We start from the raw sequence: 13,031 nt of genomic DNA on the forward strand, positions 1-13,031 counted from the left end.
GAAAGAAGAGTAAGTACTTTCATATTTTAGTAGCTATTCTTGGAAGGTAAGTTTGTCTTACCAGCCCCGCATAGCTGTAGTTGAACCCCAGTTCACGTGAGATAGTCCAATTGGCATGTTCTTCAATCACTGTCATATCTGGAAACTTAACAGGATTGCTAAACCAATCGAATTCCAGCTCTAAACATGGAGTTTCCTACGTAAAAGGAATTTAAATTAATTTTTCAGTCCAATGATACTAATTAGAATATGGCATATTTTGAATATGTACTCCTAAGAAAGAAGTTCACATGCAAATACCTACCTTATTCGGATTCGATCCAGTAACACCAATAGGATTCAACAAATCTTCCAGTCCATGAGGTACTGCCCAAAGATTCAAAGCCATTTTCCCAGATACAAGAGTGTCTGTGTAATCAAACATGTTTATATTTCCCCAAGCCAATGGGCAGTGCTCCTTAAAGAGATTAAAAGACGATCTTTCAGTTTCATCTTCTAATTACTGCACAGTAGTACATTTTAAAAAGGAAACACAGTAGATTAAAAAATTAAAAAAAATAAGACTATGGATTCATCGTGGCTTAAAGTTCTATCTTTGTAGGTCCCTTCCAAATGAACTATTCTGATTTCTAATGTCTGTCTGCACACTAGAAAGATTATCAAAACCAAATAATTCTGGTTTTCATAAAAATAAACAGCAGCTGTTTTCCCTACACTTAAACTCTAGCTAATAACAAACTAGCGGGTCTAATCAGAGAGTTAAAGTTATGTTAACAATGAAAGACATGCTCCAAACAGACTCTTCTGCTAATTTTTCAAGCAGTTTAAGACAGGGAGGGAAAAACATAAAATGGACACAGGAGAACAGTACAGTACATAATCTTGCTATTAACAATACCATCTCACTTGGTCAATTTAAGCTGGCAGTGAGAGCAAGTAATTAGAGAAGTATCATTATATCATAAATTGCATTGTTTTCCTTTTAGTAACACTTGTTTAGCTCCATTTTTCCCTGATAAATCATGTACCAAACAGACCACTTAATCTACTGGAATTTATTGTTGTGAAACCACTGAACTCTGTTTCTGACATCAAACCTTTAGTTGTGCATCACGAGAAATAACATTTTTATCCAAGAACAAGTTGTTACATTTCCAGATTACCAGAAAGCAGGTTAGGGAAATTGTACCGTATTTTTCTTTCCTTGCACACAACTATGACACCTAACCTTTGTGCCAACATAATATAATGGCAATCATTTTGCAGAATGATATCAGAACACTTGCAAACGCACACTAACATTGTCCCCATGCCCTAGTAACTCACGATTTGTAAACCTGGTTGTAGATACAAAAACTACAAAGTACCTGTGACACACACAAATGCAGAATTTAAAAGATGCTAGTGTCTAGAATTAGGTGCCATATTTAGATTCCTAAAAAATGGCTTGGGATCTTTCCTCAAATACTAAAGCAGCGCAGATTTTAAAATAAACTCTGAATCTAGATATAAATACTGTCCTTCTTTAATTAGCAGCAAGTAATTTATGGGTTTAGAAACTTGAAGGCACTCACACCTCAAAAGACTAACACTGATCTTATTGACAGGCCATATAGTACAGATATGATTTGCAGTGTTGAATGTATAAGCTTTTTCAGTTGTGTTTGATTTCAAATGACAAAAAGTGTTAGTCTGAATAATATAAAAGAAAAGAAAAAATCCTATTTGAATCAGCATTTCACTAAGACTCATTAGCAGGACAGTGCTTACCAAGTATCTTCCCGAAGTTGATTTGAGTAACTTTTGCTTCTTAGTTTATTGAATGAATTGAATGAATATTGAATGGATACTATGAAGTATTTTACCTCTTTAGCACCCTTCCGGCCTTTAACAGAACAGATAGAAAGGCAGAGCCGAGCAGCACGTGGAAGATCGGGAATGTACATGTCATACAGCAACCACTCATTCCATCTGTAACATTTACAAAGCAGAATAAAAGCTAATTAAAAGAGGCCAGGAAGAGAGCTGTATGCAAAGAACAGTTATACTAAAAAGAGTGTTATATCCTTACCTAAGCCGTGCAAGCATATAACGAATACACTTTCTTACTGTAGAATGGTCCTCCCACATGCATTTGACCACACTGATGGCCTTTGGGAATGGAAGCTTCCCTGATTAGCATTCTACCATCAACACTGTTTAAAAAGTCATGCTAGGTTCAATTCTTGCAAACTGAGTAACAGGTTCATTCATCTATTTCTCGAATACCCAGAAGCTGCAGCTATCAGGTAGGCATAACCTAAAGACAATGACTTTGCAAATGAGCTACTAATGTAAGGTTTTACTTGTGAAATCTTTCACTTTAGCATTCAACTAAATTAAAACTGCTAGAAAGAAAAAAGATAATTGCAAGATGCAAATACAACTGAAGTCCAAAGCAATATTCCTAATGTCCTGCCATATTTTTTGCATACACTAAACACTGTACAGACTAACAATTTTTTTTTGCTAATACATTACATTTGATATAATTAGAAGTTGATTGAAGAAAAGTGTTTTATAGCTGCCATTTAGAGAGCTAAGCAAAGAAAACGTATCTTGCAAAATTTTTTTCTCAGTTTGAGGAGAATCATTAAATATATGGATGGTAAATTTCAAGTATTAGTGTTTTACAAGACATTTCTGGTTCCAGTTCCTTTGCTAGAAAGGCTGCAACTTAATTTACACTAAAACGTGAAACACTAGGGACCAGTCGTTAGGTACAACCAAACCAGAGATTCTTCAGCAATGGTGATAGAAAATAAGAACACTTCCACAGCTGCATAAAGAAAGGAAAACTGAAATTGCTGGCAGCAACTGGACACTTTCCAAATGATTGCTTAACTCTACTAACTCTATTAGCTGTGTTGCTGCTAAAAAGTAAGTAAATGAAACAGGAAGCAGTTAACAATTAAAATGCAAGGAACTGCAAAATCACAGCAGACTGAACCATGTTACCTCTTCAAATGACAGTATTCCAGTTACAAAATGCATTACAGTCTCATTTCATTTTGAAAATAAAGGCTTCCTCAAATCCTTTTTTTACAGAATGACCAGCTTGCTATTCCATGAGGTTCTACCGCATTAGCAAAGTGTGCTTAAGTATTTTTTCCTGCAGTAATTCCTCAAGCACTCCAGAGTCTTGTGCATAGCCACTGTTTCTCATATTCCATTACCTTGAAATCTCACCACTACTACTAGTTCAAGTAGTCTGAATCATAATAAATAAAAACAAATGTATTCATTCTTCTGTTACATTGTTCTAGAATTAGACTGCTAAAACAACCGAGATACTACTCAATTTACCATAGAAATAAGAGCACGGATCAGTTCTAGAGAAACATACATTTCGTTTTCATGAACTTCTTTAACTAGAATTTCTCTCTCAACTGGCAGAACTGTGCTTTTGAACTGCTGAATACAGTTATTTTCTTAAGTATTTTCTTAATTTTCCTCAGCTGGGAGAAGCAGCAGCTTACAAGGACAGCATTAATTTTTCCATGTGTTTGTAGCTACTAAAAGCAGCATTTCACAAAGAAATAACTTCCCCAAGCCCTTTCTATGAGTAACTAAATTGGCAGATAAACTTTAATTCACAGAATCATGGAATATCCTGAGTTGGAAGGGACACACAAGGATCATCGAGTCCAACTCCTGGCTCCACACAGGACCACCCAAAAATCAAACCATGTGTCTGAGATTGTTGTCCAAACTCTTTTTGAACTCCAGCAGGCCCGGTGCTTTGATCACTTCCCTGGCGAGCCTGTCCCAGTGCCCGACCACCCTCTGGGTGCAGAACCTTTCCCTAACACCCAGCCTGACCCTCCCCTGTCCCAGCTCCATGCCGTTCCCTCGGGTCCTGTCCCCAGAGAGCAGAGCTCAGCGCCTGCCCCTCCGCTCCCCTCGTGAGGGAGCTGCAGGCCGCCATGAGGCCTCCCCTCGGCCTGCTCTGCTCTAGGCTGAACAAACCAAGGGACCTCAGCTGCTCCTCATACATCTGTTCAATTTTCTTACAGTTTGTTAATTCCATATAACATAGATCTGTGTGGTGACATCCGTGTTTTCAAATCACACCTTTCACCACATTTCCTAAGAGGTTTTTCCTCTAAAAGAGCTACGCTTGAACTGGTGGTTTAACTATGTGGGGGATAACTAGGAGGGAGAAACTATTTTTCAGTAACCGCACATATTATTAGGTGTTATAATTAGAGGGCCTAATCATATTCATAGAAAATATACCTTGAGACTTTCAAAGACATGAAGTCAGAAAATGCAAGTCAATTTCTGAACACCTATTTCGTATCTAATCCTACGAGATGCTAAAATTGCACACCTCCTCCTTACTCAGAATTACAGGCAAAAATTTAACATCTTTTAAATACTAATTCTCAATATGTTTATGTATGCTCAAATAAAACTTTGTTTTGCGTATTAATGGCACTTTTTAGTTCACGTGATTTATTCTTCCAGATAATATTCATGGTAGGTCCTGAAAACAATCAGCCCAGAGCTGGCAGTCGCTTCCACATTAGCAAACAATTCCCATCTCTCCCCACTCAGTGCTTCTGCTTTAGTATACACTATGCAACCTCACTGGAACAAATTTGTGGATTACATTACATCCCACTGCCTCATGCTGAAGTTGGAATCTGTACCTGCAACCGGAACGCCAGCTATTGATAGAGAGTAAAAAAAGAGAGCTCAGCTGCCCAGAACTATGCTGATTTCACGGTACTAATGAGTAATTTTACTGGAGTTTGAGGCAATTGAGAATGCACATGTAAAACAGACCTGTTCAGTACAGTAACTGTACTATTATATGTAACATTACAAGACAAAATACTTGTGTTTGAATGAATTCAATTCTATTTATACATACATGGATACATAAAAATGTTCTTCAGGTAAGGGATTGCCAGCAAGTAGCTCTACCTGAACAATGCTAAGCAGAGCCTTTACTTCTTCAGTACTATCATTTACAATGCCCTGGAAGTCAGGTTCTCTACAGTTGTTCTAGTACCTAGCTTACCTGGGATTAGAACAAGGTACCCTCTGAGTATTCACATTGTCGCACAAAGGTTCCCCTCCATGGTAGATACCTGTTCGAACATATATCTGAAAATAATGTTAATATTAGTACTATCTTCCAAATGTTATTATAAACAAAATATGTATTCCTATCAACATATAATATGATTACAACATATTATCCTTTCATTTCTATCAGGCTAAAAAACATCAAAACACCCCAGCCCCCTAAAAAACAGCATCATCACCCCTCAACCCACATTTTTTCATGTTCTGCAATGTGTTTAGTATAGTATATATGCACAACCTTCTATGAAAAAATAGGTTTTGGTCTTTTTCCTTATTATTTTTGCTAAACTATTCTTGAAAATACAGTAATAAACCTGAAAGGAACTTCTAAAATAAACTGGAATTTATTATCACTTCTTGTGCCAAACTACAGCGAAGGAAAAGACCAAACAGACGAATTCTGAGAAAGTTAGAGAGTCAGACTTCTTGTATGACTTCAGTAGGATTAAGCCCTACGTGCCTTTTCTCATTGATCTCCCCATACCTTCCTTTCTAAAAAAGATAACAGCACACTATCCAGCATCCCCTTATCAAATGTATTCCCAATTACTGCAAGAAATTCTTGAACATACTCATTGTTTAGAATGTGGAAGATAACATGGGTTTTGTTTTTCTATCCATTACATACTCAGCTGAAGTGAACTACACGAACTCAGTTCTGCTCCTGTCAAGCGGAATATTTAGCTGAATACCACAACTCATGCGTTTTTCAGTAGTATACAAAAGTTTGTAGATGTTAGAACATAGCTGTATTTTTCAGAATTGAGTGCTTAAATTTAAATGGCATGAGGATATAATTTTCCAACGTTACATAACAACTGTTTCCCAATTGTAAACATGGAACAGAAAATTTAGGAGGGAAGCCATGAGCTATTGAAAACCACATGATTCCATAACAGCATTTTCCTTACTTTGTCAATGTCTCTAATGTTCACATTTACATAGGTTGCACAGAGAATTCTTATTCTGAGAGCACTATTTATAGTCCACAGGGATTTAGCTGTAGCTTCTCCATTCATGTAGGGTGTAGCTGTAGAGATACGCCTGGAATAAGATGGCATTGTAAAGGTATCCAGTGGCAGCTGGGTATATAGGCTTTCTTTAGCCATCAGCATCAGATTGGGCATGCGACCAAGCATTATACAACTTCTTATGTACTGCAAGAAAACAAAACCAAAAATCAGTGTGTTTTTAAAGTGTACGCTCTTGGTAATCAATGTGTAAAAGCATCAGAAAAATATATAAAAGCAGAAGCAGCTCATCACTGTCCCTTTATGTAAAACCTTTATGGAGTTTTTAGTTATAACATTCAACAATTTAAGTACATTGCTGGGTAGGACTGCACAGCAGTGCTTCAAACAGATTTTGAGGTATGAACAATGTCTACAGCAGCTGAAGGGTGAACTGGAGACAGAGAACAGAGCTGACAAAAGACAAGTCTGGTGCCTTGTAGGGCTCCTTAGTTCAGGCACAGTGCAGAGCAAACCAGATTGCTTCCAGATCAGGGCTGGTTCCTGGAAGCAGGTTAGTCTTTTTCTGCCTTGCATGCTGCTGTACTAGTATACAGCATGTATGTGCAGACACAGTACAGGTGCCCACGATACTCCTAATCACAGGTAGAAAGCACAAGACAAAGGGCAGGGATGTTCATTTTTGCTTCTGTTGTACTTATCGCCTTCAGCTCAGCACTGATCCTGACAGACTCAAGCTTTAAGCCTGTGTGGCGTCCACTCAGGACTCATTGCTGAGAGCATTTAGTCTGGCAACAGTACTACAAAATACAATGTGTTAAGACGAGTCCAGCTCTGGACTGTAATTAGTAAGCTCTTCTGTGGCACAGTAAAGGCATACCAGATACTTTTGAAGAAACCACACTAGATCAAATAGGTCTAGCGTTTGATCTCCTGACTGCACAAAATTATTCACGTATGCTTGCCCTTGTTCCCCAGCTCCCACAGTATAAAGTTTTTTTCCCATTATTCAGGATCCCTCATCCCCCTTTTCTCCTCCCTCCATTGCTCCGGAGAGCAGATTTTCAACCATTTTAGATGAAGGAATGGAAGCTGTTTATTACAACAATACATTTTTCGAAGAGGAAGCAACTGCAGTCTGTCAGGAAATCTACAGGGTAACATTGTTGTCTACTCCAGAGAGGGCTGCTCAGATGCTCTTCTGTCAGCAGTTCTGTCACACTCACAGCACTAACAAAACCAAGGCACTGAAGGACGGACAGCCACAAGGAAGATTTACCAATGATTAATGCAGTGCTGGCAGTTTACCACTCCCCTTTCATAAGATCAAAAAGTTGACTGATGTAATTAACAGTAAACCAAGAAAGTTTGCTTATTTTTTTTTCCAACCTCTAAAGGAGGAAGGGAGAAGATCCACAGTAGCAATGGTTGCTTCGTAATTCAACATCTGATCAAATTTCCTTTTGCATTACATCAGCCCCCTTCAAGCATAACTCACCTCTTGCCATCAGAAACGTGGGATATTTCTGAAAGCACCTGACACTGATTTATCACTAATATTAGAGGTAAACTCCTACTTCATTTAAAGAAGAAAAAATAAACCAGTGATCTAAATCCTAACTTCAATTACCTTTCCCTGCCACAATTGAAATACACACAGCAACAAATATGCACACAAATCAAATGCACATGCATTAGCCAATTAGTTTAAACACACATACACTTTACTTTCTACGTTTTCGACTAATTTAATAAAAAAGCAAGTCATAAAATTGATCACTTTTCTCCCTCACAAATTTGGATTATTTCAATGTACTTCAAAATAAATCCATTATGTTACTCACCTTATACTGGCTCAGCGGATATTTTTCTAGCAAGTATTCATCACAGCCGCACACCTTTAAAATATACTTGCCCTGGTACTCCAACACGCAAAGCTTCAGTTGTTCGGATGACAACAACATACTTCGTGTTTTCTTCCTAATTGCTTCAGCAATAACTTGCTCAGGCACACAGTCATGATTGATTTTTAAGGTGTATTTCTGTTTATCATTGTTTGGTGAGACTATTACCCAGATCACAACTATAATTTGCCCTAGAATAGATGTGAAATAATGTTATCATTTTCAACACAGTTTCAACAGACATACAAACCATCTCCCCCTTCCCACCCCCAAAACCCAAAACTACAGAGAATTACTTGCAGTACTACCGCAAGGAACTAGGTGCCCTCAGCTTATTTTTGATTCCAGTGTAAATTCAAGAACTTTTACTCCTAGAGGTTAGGAATATTATAATACAAATACTGACTATTCATTCGGCCTTCAAGAAAACAGCACTAACTGTTCCATCCTTGACAACTGTGAGATAACTCAGTGATTCGGTATCATTTAATTCTGCATTTCTGAGAGTTGAAGAAAAACAAAGAGCCAACAAGCTGTTTCTGCCATTAGAAGAAATTACTATTTACCACGTTTAAATCTTGAAATGTAAGTTATTAGAACAGCAAAAAACATTAAAATTTTGCTGTTTGCATTTTGAACCTACACACTATTAAGGAAGCTATTCTGAATAACTCAAGGTCATGATACTGATGCAGTATACTAAATATACTACATAAAACAGTCATTTACCTAAGTCACCAGCTGTATTCTGATTTCAATCACACACAAAAAACCATCGTGTGTCTACAATAAATATTTTTCTTACCTTTATCTAGTTTATTGTATATGTGTTTGGGTAGTTCAGGTGAAGACTCTACATTTGGAGGACAGACGTACAATGCTCTACTATGTGGTGCATTGGCATCTCGAAGATCCACTGCTTCTTTACAAACATTAAGAATATTTCTTCTGAAGTCTTGTACTTCAGGATCCTTAACCATGTCAAATTCACAGACGGGCATGCCAATAGCAAAACCTACAGTATTGCAGAAGCATGAGGAATTAATTGCAACTGAAAACTAAATTAAAGATTCCTTCTACCACTGACAAAAAAAAGCACGTTTCAAGCAAAATAGAACCTAAAATACTTCTGCGTTAACCACTGGCTTCCACTTTATACATAATTGTTTTGTCACTCAAGAACAACGCAGTTCTGAAGTTAAGTTCACTCAACAAGCACAGAAGAGGTTAGAAACCAGGTGTGTGTTTCCTGAAAATCCTGGAAGCCTTAAATCACCAAACTCACTGCTAATATTGCTCGTGGAGGAAAAGAATCAGCAATAAACTTCTTTTAAAGTCAGCACAAAGATTTCTGAGAGGATCAGAGGTGCTGTGGTACTGATTTTCTCTAAAACCTGACAGGATTACTAGTAGCCATTAGAACCATTACCAAATTTGCTTACAACTCAGTGACAGCTCTTCAAGTTTTTGATTAACTCCACTATTACAGATGTGACAAGCACCCCAAGAGATACTGAACTTAGCTCCTTAGCAAAGATTCACGTAATAAGGGTCCCTTCCTCTCAAATCTTCAGTCTTACATCTAATTCCATTTACTTTCATAAATAATTATTTTTGCACGAATGCTCAAATTTGAAAGCTTTCCAACTATCTCCACGCACAGTTAGGTAAAACCACTGTTCTCTCCAAGTCCTGAACAGGTTAAGTTTTACAAAACAGAAGGAGTTTACCCATGATGTATTCATAACAATTAAATAATTTAACAATTAGGAGCTCCCCAGAACAAGTATTTCCAGTTGACAAGTCCCTACCACTGCAATATACATCTGTTAGCAACTACGAGGGAGGGGGTATGCTTGCCCTGGCTGAATTTAGATACTTAACCTAGATACCAAAACATATGCTAGGCTCCCTGTACCTTCTCAATGGATACTGGAAAGTGAAATGCTTCTCCATAGAGGATTCAAAATACTACAGTATGTCTCCTTCAGGTGTTTTTGTCATGTTCCCCCTCACCTACCAATGCTCTTTTTGTATGAAAGGGGGGAAGAAGCCACCTCCGTCCTAAAATGCTATGCTAAGCAAGGTAAAACAGTACTAAAAACTGTGCTATTGCAAACGTGATTTAAAGTTTGTAATGAAATTCTCTTCTACTTTCTCTTGGCTATCACAGTTCTGCAAACTTCAAAACAAAGATTGATTTCCCAAATAAAACAGTTACAATAAAGCTTTGCTCTGTGATAATATGAAATCCTGCTAATTAGAGACAAGCAAAAGATACGGTCTAACTCATATACAGCTGCAAATAAGCAAAGTGAAAAATTTGTATGTGAATTCAACTGAGAATAGCAAAAAACAAATTAATTCCCAGTTTACAAATGTTGTCTTAACTATGATCAGTATCTTTAGACATTTGATACACCAACTAACAATTACAAAATGCAAGCTTTGACACATACAGCTGCAAGAGGTGACAAACATAATTCATTTCAATTGTTCTGTGTTTTGAAGAGGAGAAACCAGCTAAGCGGATTAGCTATGGTTAAATACAAATAATCTCACCTATTTCTCTGTTAAGAATCTTCTCTTCTCTGTTACCTACTGGTTCAATGACTTTTAGAAAAGGTTGAAATAGCCGCAGGTCACAAAGCCTCCGTGTTTCATCGAAAAACTCTTCTCTTTCTGCTTCTTGCGTAACACTTACAAAAATGTAAGAAGATTCATCTTGAAGGAGCTGATAGAGAGGGTATTTTCTCGCTTCTTTAAAGAGTTCGTGTTTAATAGTTAGTAACGTGGCCTCACGGAGGCATTCTAGAGTCACTATCATTCCATTTGGGAGAAGACACTCCACAAGGATCCTCGGTGGCATCAAGTGGATGCCCCATAGTTCACCGGATGATGGTCGTGGAGGCATTTTTAAGTCTTTTGATAACTTTGTACTGGAAGTTTTTCAAGCAGTGATTTGTATGAGTAAACCTAAGAAGAAAAATCAGAAATTTAAACATTAAAATTTAAAATACTAACACCAGAAATAATTTCCAATAATTTTTATCAAACACTTCTTACAATCGTAGATCCATTTCACAGCTATGTTTTACATCATAAAAACAAACCTGATAAAACTGGTAAGGAACATGCATTTAATACAAATATCTACTCAAATAAAACAGTTAATAGAACCACATTGGTGTGGGAAAAAAATGCCCAAATGCATATGGTTTGGAAAAGAAATTAGGACTAATTTTTCGACCCAGGGTTTATATACTTATAGTTAGAACAGTTAAACAGCACAGGGGATGAAAATACCTAATATTAAAACTATTTTACAGCAAGTTTAAGCCTCTCCAGTGCTTGCAGAAACATCTTTGCCAAGCCAGGGGGAGGGAGGGGACACGCCTGACCTTTCAGCAGCGCTGGCTCACGCTGACTTAAAACAGGTACAAGAAAAATTGTATTTGTGTTGTATAGCCCAGTGGCCAATGATGGATGCCAAACAAGGAGCAGGCTGACAGTGGTATTTCACAAATAAACTCTCCTAGTCATTGCTATTTATTTATTTATTTTACATTTTTATCCTGGCAATGTTTCTGCAGTCATGAAAGAAATCTACCAAGTCCAATCGAGTTTGTCTGGGAAGTTCTCAAGCACACACAAAACGCAGCCATCCTGTGACAAGAGAACAACATCCCACGTTGCACGGTATCTGCTTTGCTTTGTTCTAAAGCCTGCTCCTTTCACCAGATGTCCTAGTTTTCTTGCAATGAAACAAAGCTCCTGATCTCGCATTCATTGCTCTTACCTTTTACAGAGACCTATCACGTGCTCCCCACTACCTCTTTTTCATACCAAATCAACTATTTAGTCCTTCTCTGCTCCGAAGTCATTCCATATTTCTAACCTCCTCCTCATCCTTGCGTCTCTCCCAGCCTTACCGTACCCTTTCTGCAAAGGAAAGGGAGAACAACCACAGCTGCACAGCATAGTCTGGGGCCAAACTGCACACACGGTTATGTACTGACCACCTAGGCTGCTCAGAGAAGCTGTGGGTGCCCCATCACTGGAAATGTTGAACGTTCGGCTAGATAGGGCTTTGAGAAACCCAACCGAGTGAGGTGTCCCTACCTATGGCAGTGGCGGCTGGACTGGATGATCTGCAAGGTCCCCTCCGACCCAAGCCATTCTGTGATTCCGCAGCTGCGTTTTCTTTTTTTTCCCTAACTGGCTGCTTTTCTGACTGCCCCTGAGCAGAGACATTTCACTGCACTACCTATCACGGACCTAAGCAGTCGCTGCAGCGCACTGAACTGCCTCAGAGGTCATCACACATCAAGCAAATGTCTAACAGTGCATCACATACACTTAGCCCATACTTTCATTACATTCAGCATGTCCATTATGAGAAAAGGTAATATCAACAGACATCTAAAGAGCAGGCCATCACGCCTCCTCCCTCAGCCAAGTGTCCTAAAAGCACAGGGCCAGGAAACGACCAGGCTGCTCTTCTCAAACCCTTCTCAGCCATCTTCCTGTTAAAGAACCTTCTCCAGGTGGACCCTCTATCTTGGTTTCTTCTCTTTAAAAACACAAAGGGGGAGGGTATTGACAACAACAGAAATGACTTGTTGGAAGTGTTTTCTTTCAAGTATGCCCAGTACCTACTTTTGCCACACTTCAGTGCTTAAGATGCATTAGAATGAAAATGATGTTTTCCCAAATCCACTACTTCCTAAGCAACTCTCGCTACCAATAGGGTTATCTTTTTTTTTTCTTCCTTTGTAGTTGCAGTTTGCCCTTTTAAAATTATCAGCAGAAGTACTGAAGTGCCACTGCAGGTTTAGAAAAACGCTTTTCCACTAACACCTCATGCATATTTAGAAGGGCTTTGCTACCGACTTCTTTTTGAAAAACAGCTTAAAGAAGCTGTTTTATTTTCCTCATCATTGTAATGGTCTCAGCGAGGAGGCACCAAAATGGAAAGGTCTAAGCACACTCGTGGTGTACTTAAAGAGCCAGACCAGGA

General features: G+C 38.3%; 1 protein-coding gene across 3 annotated transcripts in view; it reads right to left on the minus strand.

The window, feature by feature from the left end:
* The window catches only part of PIK3CA (phosphatidylinositol-4,5-bisphosphate 3-kinase catalytic subunit alpha), a 33,799-nt gene that overhangs the window by 8,169 nt on the left and 12,599 nt on the right, over positions 1–13,031 (minus strand). For all 3 annotated transcript variants that reach the window (XM_083848632.1, XM_083848633.1, XM_083848634.1), the window contains exons 2-9: positions 10,574–10,987; positions 8,817–9,026; positions 7,952–8,202; positions 6,048–6,293; positions 5,069–5,154; positions 1,866–1,971; positions 305–457; positions 62–196 (exon numbers count right to left, since the gene is read on the minus strand). In XM_083848632.1, coding sequence (XP_083704758.1) covers positions 62–196; positions 305–457; positions 1,866–1,971; positions 5,069–5,154; positions 6,048–6,293; positions 7,952–8,202; positions 8,817–9,026; positions 10,574–10,925 — 1,539 coding nt within the window. In that variant the 5' untranslated portion in view covers positions 10,926–10,987. The remainder of the gene's footprint in view (positions 1–61; positions 197–304; positions 458–1,865; positions 1,972–5,068; positions 5,155–6,047; positions 6,294–7,951; positions 8,203–8,816; positions 9,027–10,573; positions 10,988–13,031) is intronic.

The sequence above is a fragment of the Anser anser genome (genome assembly GCF_964211835.1).
Source record: "Anser anser genome assembly, chromosome: 9".
Classification (NCBI taxonomy): Eukaryota; Metazoa; Chordata; class Aves; order Anseriformes; family Anatidae; genus Anser; species Anser anser.